The 23,612-nt window shown below is 43.2% G+C and overlaps 1 protein-coding gene across 24 annotated transcripts in view; it reads left to right on the top strand.

The window, feature by feature from the left end:
• Positions 1-23,612, top strand: part of arvcfb (ARVCF delta catenin family member b) — a 269,067-nt gene that overhangs the window by 224,870 nt on the left and 20,585 nt on the right. For all 24 annotated transcript variants that reach the window (XM_035995480.1, XM_031300557.2, XM_031300551.2 and 21 more), the window contains 2 exons: positions 21,272-21,399; positions 23,128-23,278. In XM_035995480.1, the coding sequence (XP_035851373.1) occupies positions 21,272-21,399; positions 23,128-23,278 (279 nt within the window). The remainder of the gene's footprint in view (positions 1-21,271; positions 21,400-23,127; positions 23,279-23,612) is intronic.

Raw genomic sequence — 23,612 nt, 5'->3', positions numbered from 1 at the left:
TTGTGTTAGGATAACCATAGTCTATATCCACAACGTTCCACTTCTGGAATTGCTCCGGTGCTTTTCGGCCGGATATCCGTCACCTTCCGCTTTCTTTGTGTTGGAATTTTAAACTCCGGTGGATTTCTGAGGACTATGGTTAACTGCTCCTCAGATCTCTGCAGGGTAAATCCAGACAGCTAGCTAGACTATCTGTCCAATCTGAGTTTTCTCTTCCATGACTAAAACAACTTTTGAACATGAACATGTTCCACCAAAACAAGTTTCTTCCCGAGGCTAGTTTGCAGAGGCACCGTGGCTCCATCTAGAGCTTAGCGGCGCCCAACGATTGTGATTGGTTTAAAGAAATGCCAATAAACCAGAGCACGCTCCCATGTTAACAGGTGCCGAAAACACGTGCATATATGAAAAGATGTTTACAGTATATGTCATTTTGACACAAATACATATTAATAAATGACATTTTGATGTTTGAAAGTCTCTAGGTTTGGACATAAATGCAGATATAAATGTAATTTAAAAAAATAATAATAAATAATTATCGATTTTCAAATATTGCACCTGTCAATACAGAACGAAATATTCTGTAGCCTATTTTGCCGTCAATACTGCCGACGTTGTCTTTGCTGTAATCAGATCAGTATATATTTATGTTTAACATGAAGTATACTACTGCTTGAGCAGCAGCGCCGCGTCAGACACGTTTCTGGTGTGCAAAGACAGAAAACGCCACGCAGCCGCCACGCAACTGACACGCACAGAAACGCCACGCTCACGCCACGCAGGCAGTGTGCAGGAGGCCTAGATGTCGTTTGAAGTGACTGGACCTAATTGTCTTTTTCGTAATCGGTTTAGAAAAACAGTTCTGTGTAAAACTCTAAACTTTTGAAGGTACCTTACATCATTTGAGAACACGGCATGGCAACAGTGTCAATATATTTGTCTGTAAAGTACGATGTCATGTGTTTATACTATAAGCCAACATGTTAAAAGCCCCAGGTGCTAAGTGTTAGCCCCTCCCTCACCACCTCACCTGAGATTAAAAATGAAGCCTGCTCAGCTAGCCGTGGCTAACCTGACACTCCTCACACGCCAATCATTTTCTCCTCTGATGCTGACAATAAAACTAAGCAAAACACAGAAAAGGGGCTAATTAAGTGAATAGCCAGCGGCTTGCAGCTGACATTTTAGCTACTGCAAACCCCACTTCAACTCCCCACCATCTCACGAGCCGTTTCACACAGGCAGTGATGAAAAGGAGTGATAATAAGGCGAGGAGGAGTAAAAAAAACAAATGAAGGGAGCGAGAGGTTTATTTAAGTGGGACCACCTTGTGTTTTGTTGGAAATACAGAGAGGTTTGCATAATAATGCTATTCCTAGGAGGTCTCGTTGAGAGTGGCTGCTCTACACATCATTAGCGGAATGAAGTCCTTGCAGATTAGTACACGCGTTTGTTGATGCATAGCATGCATTTATCCACCTGTGTTTGGCAAAGGATAGTGGTGTGCCTCTAATTCCCAGCACTACCTCTGTGACAGTGCATACAGACAACTTAACAGCACTTCCACCCACCATGACAGCAGTGATCAACTGTTTCTCAAGTTGTGTACACTTTCCTTACCCCCAAAAAACTTAGTGCCCCTGATCAGAGGTCCTCCTCCTACGAGGCTCTGTGGGATTCTAAAAGGTGCTGGGAATCCACAGTAGCCGGCAACATCAGACTCTTCAGATGATTAACCATGTCATTCGCCTCCCCCATCTCCCCAAACCTGAGCAGTTGGAGCAAAGTGATAATTATGAGACAAGAACGATTCCAGGGAAGTAGGAGGAAGCGCAGTGAGATTTACTTGCCAGTTGGAGCCTCTGTTTGGCCCCGTTCGAGGCACAAAAGCGCTGCTTCCTGTTTCTGTGAGAGGCGCTTTAATCTAATTAAAAGCAGATTAATGGCGTGCTGACTGGCTTCGCTAGAGCTACAACAAAAGCTTAGTGAGGGGCAAAAACACCCCCCTCCAGAATTTGCCACTGTCCTGTTACTGGTAAACAGTCGATGAAATATTGGTCGTAAACAGTCTAGACTGTTGTGAACAGGAGGGCCTAAATGCACCCTGAGGACTGGTGTTCAAGGTCGAAGGAGAGGGTCAGATGGAGCAGGGATGAGTTCAGCACTGGCAGGCGGCCAATCAAACTCTCCCTCCACTGAGGTTTTACTCATCAAATCAAATACATCAGGCAAGCATGCTTTAGATTGTATTTTTGGGATTTAACTGATGCTCATATCCTATATGACATCACATTTGTGCGCTCCTTGTAAGCAAGTAAGTAGAAGAGCGGAAAGGCCAAGGTCTCAAGTGATTTAACAGCATTTTTGTGACTATACAACAGCCATGAAAGAGACGAGTAGAAGAAGGGGAAGTATAAACAGTCTGAGGAGAAAGATGTAAGCTTCTATTTATGTGAGAGAGCGAGAAGAGTGAGTGGGAAGAGGGCGACATGAAACTCTCTTTTGGTGGTGAGTTTTTCAGCATCCACAGCCAATCTGTTTGACTGGTCTATAATCACGAGTATTTTGGATTTTAATGTGCCTTTGATTTGACGATGGGTTCATTTAAGCCGGCGGGGGCAACTCATCTCATCCTCACCGCCTTTCATTTGACTCTTATAAGCGTGCGCACACACACACACACACACACACACACACAGACACATCCAAATCCTAATTCATACAGCTGTCCACAAGCACATACACACACACACAAACTCATTAACGCACACAAATAGTCTCCCATGCACACAGTGCACTGTTCCCTTTAGCATGAGGGGGTTATTATGTGGCTATTAGAGGTGCTGTTGTTTTTCAGGGTGTTGCAGAGAGAGATAAGATTACCTGAGAAAATTGACCAGTGTGTGTGTGTGTGTGTGTGTGTGTGTGTGTGGGTGTGGGTGTGGGTGTATATGGGGAGAAAAGACATCCTCCAAGGCGAGACCTAATCCAGAGTATCCATCACACTTTACTGTGCCATTTCACACAGGGGGGTTGGCGAGGCTGGAGGGAGCGTTAAATGAGAGATGGGTGCTGACACCGACCCAGACACAGGAAATCCCTCCACCATCAAACACGATCACGGCCGCCATCACGTATTCCAGATGCAGACTCTAGCTGGAGACAAAGGGTGCACTTGTTCAGGGGCTGCTGGTCTGGCCGTGGTGCACCAGCTAGGTGGAGTTCAGAAGGATTGTTTTCCCTTTAATTGGTGTGAATTAAAGGTGAATTACAGCCAACCCCAGAAACCATGTACAGTTCCTCAAATTTTGTCTTGTTTTATTGGGGTGCATAGCTTGTACGTCAACACCTTGCAACTCCCCACCTTTTCCTCAATTTGTCACATAAAGGCGTAGATATTTACCATCGCTGTTGAATTACAGAAACTATTGTTTTTAAAAAGACTCACCCTCTCCTGGTGCTAGCAAAATAAACCCAATCAAAAACAGCCAGAGCAACTTCAAGGTCCTGCACACCCACACAGGCCAATGAATTGGAGCTATGATGGGAATTACCTGTTTTATCTACCCAAACAGGTGCAACAACAGTAAAGTCAGAGAAATGTCAATCTGTCTGTACTTACCCACACAGTCCTGAGGACAGGTCTAATAGGGCAAAATAGGTGACACCTGTGTGGGTGTATGTACAGGATCAGGACTGTGTAGAGCCTTCACATACTACAGACAGAACAAATGACAAATGAACACAGGGGAAGGTGTTTTAGACCTAAATCAATACTACGAACTTATATTCAACTCAAACATTATTATGGTCCTGAACTATATGTTACAGCAAACTTATCGAGGAGTCAGAGGTCGTTGGTGGCTCAGTTGAGAACAGGAATCCTTCCCCTTGTCCTTGAAGTAGGTAGATTCAAATACACCCAAGAAGATATAAGGTTGTGCGAACTATGTGAACTAGGAGAAGTTGAGAAGGAATCACATTTTCTTCTGTATTGTCCGTATTATGATGAGTTAAGAACACCGATCTTACATGAAATGTCTGTCCAAAATCCTAAAATGTTCTGGTGCACGGATGATGATCAATTGGAGTGGTTGTTTAAAGTGCTCATATTATGCTCATTTTCAGGTTCATAATTGTATTTAGAGGTTGTACCATAATAGGTTTACATGGTTTAATTTTCAAAAAACACCATCTTTTTGTTGTACTGCACATTGCTGCAGCTCCTCTTTTCACCCTGTGTGTTGAGCTCTCTGTTTTAGCTACAGAGTGAGACCTCTCACTTCTGTTCCATCTTTGTTGGGAGTCGCACATGCTCAGTAGCTAGGTAAGGACTACTAGCCAGTCAGAAGCAGAGTATGAGGGCGTGCCCTGACAGTACCTAGGTAAGGACTACTAGCCAGTCAGAAGCAGAGTATGAGGGCGTGCCCTGACAGTACCTAGGTAAGGACTACTAGCCAGTCAGAAGCAGAGTCTGAGGGCGTGCCCTGACAGTACCTAGGTAAGGACTACTAGCCAGTCAGAGTATGAGGGCGTGCCACGCTAACAGCTAGGCGAGCATTATAACGTGTGCCGAGGTTTCTTCCTAAAAGGGAGTTTTTCCTCGCCACTGTCGCAATAGCCACTGCTAATGCTTGCTCTTGGGGGAACTATTGGAATTGTTGGGGCTTTGTAAATTATAGAGTGTGGTCTAGACCTACTCTATCTGTAAAGTGTCTCGAGATAACTCTTGTTATGATTTGATACTATAAATAAAATTAAATTGAATTGAAATTGAAATTGTTCCAAAGTGACCACGTTTGTCTCTGAAGTAAAGGCTGGACTACAATAGAGCTGTTTGGAGCAGTTTATGAACAGTGTTTTCTGTTGGAGATGGTAAGTCCCTTTGGGGTGGACTTTGGGCTTTTTCACTTTGTAAACCTATAATGTGCACAAAAAAGATATATAACACAATAAAGGAAAGGGAAAAAGCCAAAAAGCATAATATGAGCACTTTAAATTTAATATTTATAAGTTGGCGACTTTTGTTTCTAAAGCTTGGCAAAAAAGACTAGAAGGTTTTTGTTTAGGGTATGTGGTTACTTTGGCATCTGGTCCTTTGTCCTAGGTAATGGTGTCTTGTAAGCCCGTGTGGGCTGGGCATATTTTATTTTATGCATGACACAGTAATAAAAAAATATATTCATTCATTCATAGACCAATTAAGACACATGGGAGACATAACAAAAGCAGCAACTAAACCAAGAGGACCTCCAGAGACTAAACAAAGAGACGTAAAGAAACACAACAAAGGCCCACTGTGACATTAAAACCACAGACTCTTACAGGTTGATCACTGAAGAAAAGAAATGTGGATGTCATACAGCATTCATGAGTGCAGTATTTGACATATTGTTAAAAGCTGACTTTACATATACACACAGTATAGGGTTTGGTTTGGCAAAGCATTGAACCAATTTTGGCCCTTTATCAATCAGTATATCAGTCAATTGACCATTTGCTATGCCTCACCCCTGCCTTAGTTACTGTTGCTAAGTCTGTCAAGCTTTTCCTTCTCGCACGGCACAGTGTAACTGGCAGAGTTATTACTCAAAAAGCTTACTTTACAGGAGATAAACACACTGGTTAATCCATTTGTTACACTTTTGCCAGCACCTTCTGAACTCTTTTAAATGCATTATGCAGTATCGCTCTTATCAGTCCCTCATGCATCATTTGCTGGTAGTGAAAATGTTCTGTGTTTTTTTACTGGCACCAAATATTGACTTCTGGCATTAGCAGCTTTAAACCAATAATTCAAGAACAGACCTTGGTCTGTGTATGTGCGTGTGTGTTTAATGATGTATTCCTTTCCATCATCCGGACTGCAGGCCCATGTCTCTGTCAGCCCACACCCCCATCCCCCTAACCCCACATCTGCTTCAGTCTAAGGCCTCTATCTTCAGTCCTCGTTCCAGTCGCTGCCATATCTCTATTAACCCCCCCTCTCTCACACGCAGACACACACACCAGTTCACAGGATTATCTAGGCTTATTCCCGAAGGCTGGACACCCCACCCAACCTCCAAACCCCATCCCAAACTGTCGAGTACATCATTCAGCTTGTGCTGCAGTGCATTAGTTTTTCTTCTGGAAGACTGTAGATGGCTTTCTTTCCTTTCTTTTCCATCTCATTACTGTCTTGTTGCCCTGACATCATCCATGCATCTCTGTGGACTATTTACCAGACAGCTGCCCCATCCACCATACAACATTCATAGCTCAAATCAGGATTTCCTCTCTCTCTCTATCCATCCTCCCCCCTTTTGCTCCTTCTACTTTCCCCTTTCCTTTCCCTCCCCCACTATATTTTTCCTTCCCTCCCTGCTCCCTGTTCACTTGCTTTCTTTTCCTCTGTCACTCCCCCTTGTTCTCCTCCTCCTCCTCTCCTCCTCTTCCCCCCTCTCTCTTTGTCTTTATCTATTTCTCTCTCTACCTGTTCCTTCCCCTCTATCTCTTTCTCTCTGGCAGGCTCTTGCTCTTGCCTGAGTTTCTAGTTTTGTTTGTGTCTGAGTGAGGACGTGACTTGCCTGGGTAAAGAAAGCAGGCACTCAAGGTGATGCTGAAACACACTACAAAACACACACATTCATACACACTAATACGCTCAAAAGCAGATACAAACGCCTCTCCACTCTGAAGCACTTGAGCCTGTGAGGGAGCTGTTGCTGCTAAACACAAACTTATACGGAGCACAAGCAGGGTTTGGCCACTAATTGCAGCCCTCAAGCTAGCATTTTTGGCCAGTTTCTCTGGAATCATGGGAATTGTAGGTAAGGTTGAGAAAGGTATCCACTTAAAGCTACTTTAATTGCCAATTTCCTCTCCAAATCATTGCCTCTGAATGAAGAGCATTACCTAAATGAGCAAGTTGCTGTATTATGTAATGTGCAGTTTGAAAAGCAGTTTGTTCCTTTTACTTGTTTTGCTGTCGCCTGCCCAACTGTCTCACATCGAGTGTCGAATGAACAGATTTGTTAGTGGCGATGGAGATGGGGTTTCCATAGCAACCCTAGCACTGCCATGGCGCCCACTTTCATCTCTACGTATTGTCTACATCAATAGGTAGAGGAGTTTTGGCATTGTCCGCTGCATTTTGTGTTTGTGGTGGAGATATGGGAGGTCATGAGAGAGGCAGACGGAGATAAAAGAAGAGAAAAAAGGGAGGAGAAGGCGAGAAAGGAAAGAATTAGGAGAGAAAAGACAAACGGGTGTGGAAAATAAATGTTCACAGCACAGCAGCAGGCTCCTCTGTATCTGTTCTCCATCTGTAGCCAACCTAATACCACAGTCCAGACATGTATCTGTAATGTGTGTGTGCAGTCTGTAGGATGCAGGATGCAGAGTGGCTTCTGCTTCATTTGGGATGGAAGATAGCCATGGGAACGATTACCATGTTTACGACACTAGTGCAGTGCCCGTTGAAAATGTGCCTGTTTTGAGCGGGCCGATTGCTTGGCCTGTGGTATTAATTGGCCTGTGGTATTGCTTGGCCTGTGGTATTGCTTGGCCTGTGGTATTGCTTGGCCTGTGGTATTGCTGCTTGTAGAATTCTTCAAAACCAAATTGTACCCCAAAATTACTTACAGAAGGACCCCAAACCACTTAATATGCAACTCCACTGTAAAGCCTACTACTGACTTAGAGTGTAGGCTACTTCTACATCAGAGGAAGACATGCTACTATACTGTATTTACCTGACAGAGAACGTTGCAGATTCAGAATGTAATCACAAAATATCACAATGAAAATGTGGAGTAACCAGACATTAGACATGGACTCGGAGCAGTCCGCTACCCACCCGGCCCATTATGAGAGCTAATCAGCACATATCTGCGTTAATCAACCACCAGAACCGGACTGCGTGTGCGTGCGTGCGTGCGTTTGTGTGTGTGTGCAGAGAGAGAGAGAGAGAGAGAGAGAGAGAGAGAGAGAGACAGCGTTGTCTTGTGTCGTATGATCGTTAATGAATTTAACAGTTCAGCAGAGGTGTTCATTTCCATACAGGTTTAGTGGCTTGACGATTAACGGTGAATTTGATTTGCGGGGGTATTTAGTAATGTTATTAGTGTTGTAAGGTAGCAGTAGACTTCATTAACCCGACCCAGGCTGAGTCTGATGAAAACTGTTGTCTCGGCCTGGTTCAGCTCTGAGATTATCTCGCATTGCACAGCGCTGTGAAGGAGTAATCTCTGAGATTCCGTTATGTTCTGCCTCTGTTTAGAAGTGGTGAATGTAAACTACAGCTCACAGCAACTTAATACGATATAGTGTCTGGCTTATATCCAGCAATCATGTAGCTAACGTTGGAAGCAGGAAAATAGTCAAAGGCGGTAACACCCACACTTTACAATTATTTACATCTCTTAAAGCAATGCCAGATCACCGAAGCTGAGCAGCATGCGACCCGGGCTGACACGTGTTGACTCATGCGGATAGACCGCAGAGTGGGGTATTATTGTTCTTCTTTCTATGCTGGAGATTTCAGCAGTCTTAGCAGGTCTTCCAAGGAAGCATGTAACTTCATGTGAGACATGAAATTCAATCCAGAAAGTGCAGTTGGAGTAACAGAACAGTCCATTTTAAAGCTTACTGAACTGCCTTGCACTATATTTATATTTAAATGTTACATCTCAGACTATACTGATACTGCACTATTCCTTCCCTCTCTTCAATTGTTATTGTATATTTCTTGTAAATTTGTAAATTCTATTGTATTGTTATTCTGTATACTTATATAACATTTTTTTTTATATTTCTTACTGTCCTTTCTGTTTTTATTCTTTATATGTTGAGTGAGTGTTGTACTTTGAGTCAAAATGCAGCACAGCACTTCATAGTAGTCTGACACAGGATTTTACAACTCTGGAGTTATCACGGCAGCAATTACTTAATCTTTCATCACGTCAATAGTGAGGTTACAAGCAAAAACACAGCGTTCACATTAATTTTCAATTTTTTTCAATTTCAATTTTATTTATAGTATCAAATCATAACAAGAGTTATCTCGAGACACTTTACAGATAGAGTAGGTCTAGACCAAACTCTGTAGTTTACGAAGCCCCAACTATTACAGTGGTTGCCTCAAGAGCAAGCATTAGCAGTAGCTATTGCGACAGTGGCAAGGAAAAACTCCCTTTTTTGTTAGGAAGAAACCTCGGACAGACCCAGACTCTTGGTAGGCGGTGTCTGACGGCACCAGTTGGGGGAGTGGTGAATGGTGGCAATAATAGTCATAATAAAGATAGTGAAACAATGATCACAATGGTAGTCGTAGTAGTTCATGTCATAGTAGGGTACAGCAGGGCGTTACGGGGTGTAGTGTGGCACAGCAGCCTGGGTGGACGCGGCAGGACGCAGTCGGACACTGCGGGGAATCACAGAGCGTAGCAGGGTGTAGTAGGTCCATAGCGTCAGCTGCACCCAGGACCCCGGTGTAGGTGCCACCCAATTCCAAGGCGATGTTCTGGGTGAAGAAGAAGCAAAGGGACTCCGGGGAGAAAACTCCCCAGAGCTAGGTTAGTAACAGGCATTTCTGGGACTAAGATGCACACAAAAGGAGACAAGTGAAAAGAGAGAAGAGGGAGTGGCTCATTGTGTCCTTGGAAGGAGCTTCCCACAGCAGTCTAGAGTTATAATAGCATAACTAAGAGAGGCAGGCTAAAGAGAGGGGCCCTGGACCAGGCTCGTACTCTCCCCTGCCGGAACGGGCTTGTACTTCCTGCCTCCCTCTACTCTACTATGCTGCAACTCCTCACTCCCTAACTATAAGCTTTATCAAAGATGATGGTTTTCAGTTTATTCTTAAATGTGGCAACGGTGTCAGCCCCCCGAACCCAAGTTGGGAGCTGGTTCCACAGGAGAGGGGCCTGATAGCTGAAGGCTCTGGCTCCCACTCTACTTTTAGAGACTCTAGGAACCACAAGTAGCTCTGAGTTCTGGGAGCGCAGTGCTCTAGTGGGACAATAAGGTACTAAGAGCTCTTCTATGTATGATGGTGCTTGACCATTTAGTGCTTTGTAGGTCAGGAGAAGGATTTTAAATTCAATCCTGGATTTTACAGGAAGCCAATGCAGAGAAGCTAATACAGGAGAAATGTGATCTCTTTTGTTAGTTCTTGTCAGAACACGTGCTGCAGCATTCTGGATCAGCTGGAGGGTCTTGAGGGACTTATTTGAGCAGCCTGACAGTAAAGAATTACAGTAGTCCAGCCGGGAAGTAACGAATGCATGGACTAGTTTTTCTGCATCGTTTTGCGAGAGGATGTTCCTGATTTTGGCAATGTTACGAAGATGGAAAAAGGCTGTTCTTGAGGTTTGTTTTAAGTGGGCGTTAAAGGATAGATCCTGGTCAAAAATGATTCCTAGATTTCTGACAGTAGTGCTGGAGGCCAGGGCAATACCATCTAGGGTAGCTATATATTTAGATAATGAAGTTCGGTGGTGCTTGGGTCCCAGCACAATAACTTCCGTTTTGTTTGAGTTTAACATCAGAAAATTGTGGGTCATCCAGGATTTTATATCTTTAATGCACGCTTGAAGTTTAGCTAACTGACCGCTTTCGTCGGGCTTAATTGACAGATATAATTGGGTGTCGTCTGCGTAACAGTGAAAGTTAATTGAGTGTTTCCTAATAATATTGCCTAGAGGAAGCATATATAAAGAGAATAGAATTGGTCCAAGCACTGAGCCTTGAGGAACGCCATGGCTAACTTTAGCGTATTTGGATGGTTTATCGTTAATATTAACAAATTGGGATCGCTCAGTAAAATAGGACTTAAACCAGCTTAGTGCGATTCCTTTAATGCCAACTAAATGTTCCAGTCTCTGTAAGAGGATGGTATGGTCAATAGTGTCGAATGCAGCACTAAGATCTAATAAGACAAGTATGGAGACAAGTCCTTTGTCAGCAGCAATTAGAAGGTCGTTAGTGATTTTCACCAGTGCCGTCTCTGTGCTATGATGCATTCTAAATCCTGACTGAAAGTCTTCAAATAGACTATTTCTATGCAGAAAGTCACAATTGATTAGCGACTACCATTACACATTGCACATTACAAAGCAATCCACCAGGAAGGCGTGCTTGCTGGATGAAAAGTTGAGCCTGGTTCAACGCAGCATATCAGTCTTACTATCAGCTGTTCTATTGTTTTAGAATTTTACCCATATTGGAAACACTAACAAAATAGAAAGAGAAACACACAGGTGTAGCAAACGTAATACTAGCTAACCAACAAATGACCTGCTAACAAAACACTATTAACGTCAATAACAAAGGCAATTTGAACACTGAATTGCATATAATATTAGTCATGTAGCGTTTTGCGCCAATTTTATGATTGCCGAGTTGGTTGTGTGAGGGTTAAAAAAATACTGTGCATGCTTGCTCAATGGAGCTTTTTTTGTGCTGAATTACTTTGAACGGTGAAGTTCAGCCAAACATGAGGCATGTTTGTTTGCATTTCTTTGTATTATTTAGCTTTCAGAAAAGCCAATAATATAACTTAGAAAACGTTTTCCAGTTGTAATTACAGCTTATATGTTGACATGTCATATTTAACATTGAGAGTTGGTGCTAATAGTAAAAAAAAAAAAAGAAAGAAATACCAGCAGGATACACACTTAACTTGGTCATGTTGAGTATTATAAGCTATACTTTTATACCTCCACCTTTAACAGACTCTAAAATTGGTCACAGTGCTGTTTTCAAGGGCTGTCACACATATCATAATTCAGATTTGAGTGCACATGACTGGCCCAACGAAGTGGTAAATACAACTTGGAAAATGGAATTGACTTTTTTTCCACCCTGTCCATTTTGTTATTATTTCCAACTAAAAGCACTTGGATCCATGAGATGCAGATGTTACCTGTACTAAACATGGAGGTAGCAGCTTGGTTACAGAGTAAAAGAGAGACAGAACTTACCTCACTAAGTGCCTTGTGGGCTGTGTGCACGGACAGCAATCTGTACCAACTGACAACCATATCTAAACAATAAACATTAGGCGATATTAACTTTAAAAAGCTATTTGTTGAATCGCCGCAAATTGTTATGAAAGGCTTTTTCATACTCCACACAACTCGGAAAGTGACATATCTTGTCAATGTGTTTTTCATCCGAAGGGAAATAATATCTCCACCTGACAGAGATTCTAATATAAACTAACACCTTCACCCCAGGCCTGAAACACTATTACATTAGCAGGAGGAACATTGGAAACAAACAACCAAAGCATTACCGCTGTTGATCCACTGAGAGGCCGGATAGCTGCGAGGCACATTCTTGAGCAAGCCACAGACAACCTCATCCAACCATTGCTCAAGAGTGAGAGACCCACTGGCTCTGTGTTTCTGTCCAGAGTTCAGGGGTTGTAGCGGGAGGGATGGAGCATTCCCAATGGACTTTGATAAAGGAGTGCTTGGACGTTTCAGACAATTCAGTGTCAGTTTGTCAGGATGTTTTTGCTACCGATGTTGATGTGTCCTCTCTGGACTAAAAGCCCACAGCAGGACTTTTGCTGGCCTATCAGCACAGGAAAGAGGAAGTACTCCCCTGTCACTGCAGAGGCAGCTTGCCTTAAAGGGTCCAATTGGGCTAAATGGTAGGAAAGGAGCTTTCATGGACCAGACTTTTGGCAGTGCTGGAGCAGGACCCCTGTTGTGAAAAGGCAAAGATGGAGGGAGGGAGGTGCCGAGGGGTCTGGCTGCATATTTGCCTTGTGCCGTCAGTGACATATCCTGTCCACTCTGTCTCCTTCCCCACCTCCCTCTCCCCTCTCTTAAACCACCCCCCTCACACCAGGGCATATGTGTGGCCCAAAGCTGATGTGTTGCTGTCCAAGAGATGGGCTGGTTGCCACCTTCTGCCTCTCTTCAACATCCAACAAACTAAGGCCAAATCACCCTGAGGGTATGCTAATGTGTGGTGCCCCGGGGACGCACATAGAGATGCCAATCTGCGGCAGGGGCCAACTGGGTGCGAGAGGAGAAAATGAAACTTTGACTCCTGGACCTCTGTCAGCCTGAAGGGGTGACCGGGGGGGTGAACGGCCTTTGCAGCCTGGCAGTGCACTCTGTTTTGGCTCCGTTAGTCTCCAAGTCTGTCAGGAGGGCTGTGGAGAGAAAGGGAATGCAAGCCTCCATCACGTGTTCTCCCTCTGGCTTAGGATGTGGACACCTGTGGGTTTCAAATCAAAAATCAAAAAATTTTCAAATTCAAAATGGGTATTTGTATTTGTTTGTTTTCAGCGTAACCTGCATGGAAGAGACGATTTTCACAGTGGTTTGCCACGTCAGAAATTACACCAGAAAGAGCAGCGGAAAGAGAATTGGAAAGTCAATTAAGTGCGTTTTCTGTGATTTATACCCAGCATTAACATGCATCTGGTATCTGGGCCTGATTACATTCACGCCTGACTAATTAAGATGCATGTCCAGAATATAAATGGTATGACAACACTCTTCTACTAATGCCTACAGTTTATCGAAAGTAAACATCAATTTGACCCATCCCCAAGGATACTGCCAGCCATTCTTAACAAGTATATTACTACCTAAACTGATTGATGTGCATCCATTCCTTGATTGAAACCCATTCAGAAACATAATATGGCCCAATGGTCTCCTCCAGAGATGGTTCAGCTGTATTTACAGATGATTTACACGCATTATGGCCTGTCTAATTATAATTATCTACCATGCATTGGAATACCGTCACTCCTCCAAGCGGTGGAACCAAAACAATAAGCATTATTTGCAAACACTATGTGACTCAAGGCAGAGGAAGTGTTGAAGGCATCTCTTATGCCCCTGCAAACCAATTTACTTGTTTTCGTCGCTCCACCGCTCACCTTTTGGTTTTTAATAAACCAGAGAGAGACACGACCATTATTATACCGCTGGCATAATACTTTTAATGATGTGCTGATTTAGGCATCGCTCTGCTGTGGCTCTGACCCGCGAAAGTCTTCATTAGCACTACAGCACTCTCCCATGTGCCTGCATGTACTTATATAAAGACACTCTTACATAAAAGGGTTAAATGTGCATTGGTTAGATGTGAAATGAGACCAGAAGACTCGGCGACTTGTGGCTTTCCCACTGGAATGGTCTGGGTTTTTTTTTATGCATGTTTCATAGAGGGAGAATGTGACCCAGTAGGTCAACATATGCCCTATAAGTATTTCTCCTCTCTTTTTCTTACTTTGTCTTCCGTGTCTCTGTCTCTACCTGGAGAGACTGAACAATGAGTCAACAGCTCCTACAGAACTGGACATCACCAGCATTTCAATTAAACAACGAGGAGAGCAAAGGTCAGAGGCTGTGTTATCACAATATTCCTGTGAATGAAGAATGACTACATAAGAGCAAAAACCTGCTACAGAAAAATGACTGAGGATGACAGATAGGATAGATCTATTTTTTTCTGCTGTTTTTTTCTTTTCTTTTTTTCATCTGCCACTCTCTTTATCTAACCCCATCCCTCTCCAGTCTTTTCACAGCGCTGTAAAACTCCCCTATGAGTTGTAGAAAGTGATACGCTGTCATGTCCCTCTGATGCGATGGAAGTGCTGTGTGCCGTAAATGGAGCAGTAAATAAATGGAGCTAGTAGAGCGCTTGTGTAAAAGCAGGAAGAGACCCTGTACGCATTGTAGGCAGACTGGACCGATGAACATCACTTTCTGATATACCCGGGTGAGGGCATGCTGCGTTTGTGGATTTGTGTGTGTGCACACAAAGGTGTTTGCACAGGTGTGTATCAAGTTCTGCACGGATGTAACCGACTATCTTCGAGGAAGGCAGATGGCTGAGAGAATTGAGTCAGTGAGGTGTTTGTGAGTGTGTGAGTCTGAGAGAAGAGTCTTCATTATGTCAACGTGTGTGTGTGTGTGTGTGTGTGTGTGTGTGTGTGTGTGTGTGTCCTCAGAGCCCATCAGTTAATCCATTATCATTTACCAGCCTGTCACACCGCTACACCTTGGCTTTAATTGCAGCCAATAGTGGAGCTACTTGAACCAAGTTAATGCTATGGCTTTGCACTGAGCGTCGCTCAATCATTTCAACTTAACTTTCTTTCTAACCCAGATTTCACACACTGCAGCACCACAAAGCCCCTTCTCTTCAGATCCGGGCCACTAATTGAGCTTCGCCTCAGTTGCAGGAGTTGTCACCATCTTCCTCTGCTTTGAAAAGTAACCTGCTGCTCCTCCCCTCTCCCCTCATTTAGGAATGAGCTTAGATCTCTGGAGCATTTTGTATTTGTGGATAGAGACAATGCTGGGCGTGTGCGTGCGTGCGTGCGTGCGTGCGTGCGCGTGTGTGTGTGTGTGTGTGTGTGTGTGTGTGTGTGTGTGTCAGGAGTCTTGTTTTTGAGGCCACAGTTGTGTGTAATGTTTACCACTGTAACACACAAGCAGGGGAAATAGACACGCTGGGCTCAGCTCACTGAGAGTTGGCACTAACGTCAGCTACACTATATTTTGCACGTGTCAAACTTAACCTGGCCACTCGCAAATTTTGATGCGGCCCGAATATCAGTTTAGGTTCACAATAGATTTTGCCAAGCCTAGTTGTGCAACAAACCCAAAAAGACAGGAAACTGTTTTCAAACTGTAATTACGTGCACTCGGAGCAGAATTTGGCAGATTTTACAACTTTTTTACTACAGAACCAGAGTTAGCATATTCAGGCTGTGAAACAGGTTGTTGTGAGTCGGCTGTGTGGTAGCCGGCTTTTAAAAACGTAATCATTGTTTTGCTTGATTTGTTAAATTCTATGATGGCTAAGAAACTTTTGTCTACAAAAATCCAACAAAAGTGTCAAAAATGCAACAAAAACGTCAGAGAAAGCAACAAAAAGGATTGCGACAAATGTCAAAAAAAGTAACATGCAATAATACTGTAAAAGATATTTTACTTTTCTCTTAAATAAAAGTTTGTCAATAAACTATACGGCCCTTGATGTGATTTTCATTTTCCAGTGTGGAATAATAAAAGTGAGTTTGACACTCCTGCTATTATGTATTCATTTATTGATTATTTTTTATTATGTATTCCTAAATTGGCTGTTGAGAGTGATGGAACATCAGGCTGTCCTGTCCTACAAATGAGGTACTAAGTCACTTTGAGGTACACTTTTAACTCTTTTACACTTTTTACTCCACTGCCTGCAGATTAATATTGTTCATACAAAATATGTGGTCAACCTATAAATAATGACCAATTGTTATAGGTTATACTTCACAACATTATGTAAAATAGTTAGATGTCACTCCACCTCGATCAACAAATATTAACGTGTGTGTGTGTGTGTGTGTGTGTATATGTATATGTATGTGTTATATATATATATATACACACACACACGTGTGTATATGTATGTATCTAACCCTAACCCTCCTTCAAATACATTTTGCTTACATAAAACATTTTAAATACATGACTTTCACCTGTAATGAAGTATTTCTTTATCGTGGTATGTCTACTTTTACCTTACTTATAATTAAAGGATCAGAATGCTAACTAAAAAAGAAGTTCACTTGCACACACGCCACACTAAACCTCTGGCTCTGTCCGTATTCAAATAATCTGATCATGTTTGCAGCCTGTCAGAGAATATAGGGCTGTGGGTTGCCCTGAGCAAAGCCAAGTTCACGTCACACTGACAGCTCGTCTCCCCTCTGAATTGTAATCCTGCCTAACAAACTGACAACTAACAGGCCAAAAGGCTAGCAGGAGATGACAAAAATGAAAAACAACACTACAGTATACGGTTGCCAACAGAGCTGGACCTGCCTAGTGCTGTTAGGACAGACCTAAGGTCATTTGGTGCTGACATTAAGCCTCCGCTAAGGATGCTGAGTGAAAGCTCTGGCAGAGATATTCTCTGGCTCAACAGTGTGAAACCCCACTAAGGATAAAGGAATTAGTTTAAAGGCACAGTGAGTTTCCCTCTATTTTAATCCTCCTTTGTTTAACAGTACATGTCTTTTTTTTTTGCCTCGAGTCCTTCATTTGTAAAACGCCAATTTCATAAGTCACTTCAGTTGGTTTCCAGACCAAGACCCCAGGGAATTACAAGATGGAGGAAATGTGGATTTACTCATTGTATTACAAAAAGACTGCCATAAAAGGCACAGTCTTAGAGTGCAGGCAAACTTGGCAACAAAGGTTCAACGTATCTGACATTTTGTGTGAAGAGAATAAGTGTCTGTCAACAGGACTGCCTGCGAGATGGTGTCCAGTTTGCTGAGTGTGCACCCAGTAGGCCCAGAAATATGAGGAGCATGCAGAATGTTGCTGAGTGTCTGCCTTTGCATACTCTCCCCTCTTGCATCGCCCCCGAGAAAACCTATTGATGTGATTCATGTTCTAACACATGGTTACAACCAGGGTCTTGTGCATGACGGCTCCTGCTTCTGCTGCTTCTGTGAAAAAGATTTCTCAAGCAGCACCTACATAACATCCCCCTGACCTGGCAGTTCTTCCCACACACATTCTGGGAGCAGGCTTGGCATAATCTGGGGTGGGGTTTGGGGGAGATGCCAAAGGGATAAAAACGTGCCTTTTCAGTGTTAACAACTATGTAGCTGTGTCTGAATCTGGCAATCCCAGAGTGCGCCCAGGCTTCCGCTCTCTGCAAATTACGGGTGTGAGATGTGGATTTAGAGGCACAAATGTCAGTTTGTGTTTCCGTTGCGCCTCTCAAGCACACAAATGACACTCTTCCCTCTTTCACCGTTTTCTTCTACTGAAAAAAATAAGTCAATAAAAAGGAGATGTTACCTTAAGATGCCCTTTGAAGGGTTTTGATTCACACTCCTATTACAAAAAAAACTCAAAAATTGCACTGAGGGCCTTGTCAGCCCTTGTGCGTCAATCAAATAGGGTTACTATATATCCCTGCCCACATAATACAAGGGTTTTCAAATAGAACCTTGGAAATTCTGGCCTCAGAACGCATGGGACGAAACAGTGGGTTATACTTTCTTTAATTTGAGCCTAGAGGGATAGAAGAAGGATTTAAAAAATGTGTGTGTGCTGTAGAGGATAGGAAGGAAGCGGCTGGTGAAATGGTATTTCTGTAAAAGGAGATTTTAGCCTCCGGTTTTAAAGCATTAGCTTACCTGTTAAAGTGCCCATATTATGAGAAAATCACTTTTTCTGGGATTTGGGGTGTTATTTTGTGTCTCTGGTGCTTCCACACGCATAAAAACTTGGGGAAAAAAACATCCATGCTGTTTTGAGTGAGATACGGTTTCTGAATGTGTCCTGCCTTCAGTCTCCGGGTGAGCTGGTCAAAATCTGCAGGGTTTTCTACATCACTAGCCGAAACTAGGGGGCTAAACCATGCTAGCGGTTGGCCCCCTCGTTCTCAATGGCAAAACACTGCTACAACACACACAAGTTCACCATAATCTACAAAAGAACTACTTACATGTCCCTGTTCTGCAGGTATTCCACGCAAAGTTGGAATTGCGCCCTCGTTTAGAAGAAGTCTCCCGGCTAATCCTGACTTATACTGACCGCAGTTAGAGAAATAGCTACTAGCAGTTGTGAGCTTACCTAGCTACTGCCAAAGCCCGTCTACGGAAAGCCTTTCCACTCCCTATTAAGCCCCATTGTACCTACTTTGGTTGCAGTTCCACCAGAGTTCCACTGGGGGTGATCACGGTCCAGTGCAAAATGAATGGGACCCTATGGAGCTAGACGGCTAAATTTGTCTCTTTCGCCTGATTGTCGTTGAGAAATCTCAGATTTGATTGTAGTTTTTGCAAGTTCAACATGGATTATAGGTCAAAAGTTGAATGAACGAGTACTTATGCCCTTTCGATTTGTTACAGGTTGAGTCGTTGTTGCCCATAACACGCTAGCATTCTGCTAATGAATGCTGATTGGTCAGTGAAGGACTGATTACGATCGGAGATCCCGCTTGATGGCATCCGAAGCAGAACCAGAATGCCAGAGTGAATATTTCGGCGTGGTCTTTAAAACATTAGCAAACCTCTTTCTAGTATGTGTATTGACAGGGAGAGTCTAACCTGTCAGCTGTGTTGTCGATGCCTCGAGAAAAAAAAGGAAGCGACTCAGAGCTGGCCGTAAAGCAGAATCTCTGGCCGTATATGTGTATGACGTCATTGACATTTTAAAAGGCTTTTTAGAACAAAAAAGCCACTTTAAAAAAATCTAACACCCAGCAGTGTGTATTTTCTTAGCCTCCCCTTTCAAATGCAACATTCAAAAAAAAAATTATATTCTGAGAAAAGTGGATTTTGAGGGGTATAGCTCCATAGAGTCCCATTCATTCTGCACTGGCCTGTGAGCGCCCCCTATATGGAACTCTGGTGGAACTGCAACCAGTTCAGAAGCCGGAAGTAACGAGAGAGTGGAACTTCTTCCCATATTAGAAATTCTTTGCTACTGCGCATGTGCGACTCCCAGCAAAGATGGTACAGAAGTAGGATGTCTCACTCTGTAGCTAAAACAGAGAGCTGAACACAGGGTGAAAAGAGGAGCTGCAGCAATGTGCAGTACAACAACAATATGGTGTTTTTGGATAATTAAACCATGTAAGCCTATTCTTGTACAACCTCAAAATACAATTATGAAAATGAACATAATATGGCCACTTTAAAGCCTCAGTGAGTAGTAGCAGATTGCGCCCCCTGTTGAAGCACTCTGGCCTTACTTCTGGCTTTATTTTAGTCTCGCATTGCCAGACCTTCCTCTACAGTGCTGCGAAGGAGGGTCTGGCTAGCATTCCGGAATGGTAGAAAAAAGTGCTCTGGTTTATTGGCATTTCTTTAAACCAATCACAATTGTCTTGGGTGGTGCTAAGTGGCGGATGGAGCTACGGTGCCTCTGTAAAATAGCCTCAGGAAGGAACTTGTTTTGGTGGAACGTGTACGTTCAAAAGTAGTTTTAGTCGTGCAACAGAAAACTCAGATTGGACAGATAGTCTAGCTAGCTGTCTGGATTTACCCTGCAGAGATCTGAGGAGCAGTTAACCATAGTCCTCAGAAATCCACCGGAGGTTAGAACGCCAACACAAAGGAAGCAGGAGGTTACGGACATCCAGCTGAAAAGAAGGAGATCCAGGGGAATTTCCGGCGGCAACGGAGCAATCCCAGAAGTGGAACATTGTGGACATAGACTAGCTTTGTTTTGATTCCTTACTCTAAAGACATTTACTTTCCACCTTTGCCATAGATTGAGATTGTTTTCCATATGTGAGCTAAACATCTTAAGCATAAGTACTTTTTAAAATTCTTGTAAAATGAAACCTGAACATGCTCGTAGTCGTCTAAATGTGCCTTTGGGATCAAAATAATAAAGAACTGCTTTGCTAAAGCCATTAAAAACTGATAAGATGTCTCCCCTTCCTGTGGTGTGATGGATCCCACCATCAAAAATGTATGACTCCCTCCAGAAATGTTGAACAGCTCAATGTGACCCTGACAGGAGAAACATCCTCGCTCTAAAATCCCTACCTTTTTAATTGAATTGTCTCATGTCTTGTTAAAGCACTTAGTGACGAACCTGTTTGTGCAAAATAAGAAAGAAAGAACCCGAATGAATAGATTCGATTTGATGTGATTCGACGCCTCTGTCTCTCCCTGTGCCGGCTCTGTCTAATAGCTGATAATGTAATTAGTTTTCCATCAGAAGGAGGGCCTAATGATTGGCTGTGGTGGAATGTGTTATGTGCTAGTGAGATAAAAAACCTCCCTCTCAAACACTCTGGGTTTGGTCGGGTCTGTCGGATCAATAATTTGTTCTTCTTGTGTTCTTCTCATTTATAATACTAAAGCATTTTCATTCATAAGGCTTAAGGAACGATTCCAGGCACTGTTCCAGCATTTGTCAATAAAGGTGTTGCAGCCTATTGTGAAACCAAGTGGACAGATTTTTAATTTCCATCCCATGTATGCTTTGGAATGTGTACATTTCCACTGAAACTTTGCGAAAAAAGCTGCAATCAAAATGTGGCATTTGTCAAGGTTGTCCACATTTACCGGAGGCATTGTACATTATGGTAAACCCGAGCTTCTTACCTGTTTCCCCTTGCCGAAGAACTCTCCCAATGGTCCGAGATAAACCTCAGCACTGTACCTTCACACAGCCTAATTGACTCGTCTGTCTTGCCAGGGAGTCTAACCTGTGTGTGTGTGTGTGTGTGTGTGTGTGTGTGTGTGTGTGTGTGTGTGTGTGTGTGTGTTTCCCTGCAGGCTTTGAGCTGCTGTATCAGCCGGAAGTGGTGAGGCTCTACCTATCTCTGCTGACTGAGAGCCAGAACTACAACACCCTGGAGGCCGCTGCCGGGGCTCTGCAAAACCTCAGCGCTGGACAGTGGACTGTGAGTCCAGGGTTGGGGGGGGGGGGGTACAACATGTAGACAGTGTGTCCCGTCTGACTTTTAGATTGCTTTACTCATATATTGCATTCTTGCAACATCTGCGCTAGGCCTGTGCAATTAATCACATTTTTTTTTTTAATCGTGATTACGATTTCGGCACCTAATGGTCACAAAAACACCAATCGAGGAAAACGATTATTTTGCACAATGTGTTTTGCAATTAAATTCTTATTTTGTCTTGACGGGAAAAGTATTAAGGGACATTTCACAGCTGTTTCACTTTTTCACTGTTTTTTAAATTAAATAATTGCAACAACTTTCCAAAAGTCGATCAGTAATCGTGTTAAATAATCGTGATATCAGTATTGGCCAAAATAATCGTGATTATGATTTTTTTCCATAATCGAGCAGCTAGTCTGTGCTCATCCTTGAGCTTTCAGTAGCAGGTATCTTGGTTTGTGATTGGACCAAAAATGCAGAGTCTGATGGGCTTTAAGGGAACAGAGGTGCTTAGAGTTGCAAGGTGTCTACAGACCATTTAGCCACTGTGTAAACTAAGCAGGTAGTTAAAACACTTTCTTCTCATTAATGCTACCCTTCCTGGTCAGGATCATCCATCTAAGTGGGATAAACTGCCTAGATATGGGTCAGATAACTAATGTAAACCCAAACTTTCCTCTCTGTTAAGATGTTTGCCTCTGATGATGGATGATGTGAGAAGCTCTCGAGCCAGAATCAGACATTTATTCCAATTAGAGCGGCTGTGGAGCTGCCGAGAGGCTGTCTGGCTTGCAGGCAGCAGTGAGTTATCAACACGGAAGGCTCGCCGTCAGATGCCAGTTTACGAGCACCTCGGGCAACAGCGCTCACTTAGGCAGGCAGGCTGCATTTAGTCCACGGCAGAGCCTTTCTTAGCAGCCAGGTGTCAGACTGTAAACACATCCTTCAGTCCTCTGAATTCATCAGCAGCCTTAACTCTTTTCACAGTCCTAAGTCTCACATTTAGTGGTAATAATTCAGCAGTAGTGAGTTTCAGCTCAGGTGAGCATTTTGAGGAGAAATCTTTCTTTTCTTTGGTGTATTTTTGGATCAGAAGGGCCGCTAACCCAATACACTGTCACATCTGGACTAAGCCTATCGCTGCTCCCTGGGAGGATAGCAGAGCTTCTTCTTTAAATCCTTCTCATTCTTTGCTACTGTTTAGGTCTGTGCCGATTGGATCGACGTGTTTCTGAAGGCTTACTGCTGCCACCTGGTGGCTGAGCTGTGCCTCTCTTCTGCTTAATTACATCTCTTGGGGTGCCAGTGCTTAGAAGATAAACCCTTTCATGTCAAACTTAATGTTTCATGTTACAAAAAAATGAGAAGTTAAAACTACTGATGTTTAAATAAAACAAATTATCTCATATGTCCATTCAGAGCCCCACTGTGTAATGTTGTGAATTAGTCTAGCTCAAGGAAGCAGCGCTGAGCTGTGTTGTAGTGACTGAATGACTGAGCGTGTGTGTGTGTGTGTGTGTGTGTGTGTGTGTGTGTGTGTGTGTGTGCGGGCTTGTGTGTGTGTGCATGTGGAAAAAAAAGATGGTCATTCTGGGCAGCTCCCAGGTGGGAATCTGCAGGTCTGTATGAATGTCAAACAGGAAGATGCTGACGGTGTGTGCTCACTCTAGAGGTTAAAAGTAGAAATGATAAAAAGCAGTCACACCATGCCCTCTGTCTGCCCTCCAGTGGTCCAACTACATCCGAGCCACGGTGCGTAAGGAGAAAGGTCTTCCTATCCTGGTGGAGCTGCTGCGCTCCGACTCGGACAAGGTGGTCCGAGCTGTGTCCATCGCCCTGCGCAACCTGTCCATCGACCGCCGCAACAAGGACCTGATCGGTACAAACCATTAATCAATCAATCAATCAACATTTGTTTATGCAGCACTTTACAGCAACTAGCAGGGATCCAAAGTGCTTTACATCAACAACCAAAAATAAGACAACATAACATACAATAAAAAGAATAAAAACATAGAAAACAGTCAAATCAGAAAAGGTTACATAGAAACAGGAGGAGGAGAGGGAAATTGTCACACCACTACTATGTATTAAAAGCCATTCTAAATAAATACCACACACACACTGATTTAAGATTTCATCAAGGCTGACAACTCAGTTTCATATTGACACTAATGTACTGTAGGGGATCGTCATTGACCCAAACATAGCTT

This window comes from Sander lucioperca, chromosome 2 (genome assembly GCF_008315115.2).
Source record: "Sander lucioperca isolate FBNREF2018 chromosome 2, SLUC_FBN_1.2, whole genome shotgun sequence".
In the NCBI taxonomy this organism is placed as follows: Eukaryota; Metazoa; Chordata; class Actinopteri; order Perciformes; family Percidae; genus Sander; species Sander lucioperca.
The sequence above is the reverse complement of the archived record's forward strand: the minus strand, read 5'-3'. Positions and strand labels throughout refer to the sequence as shown.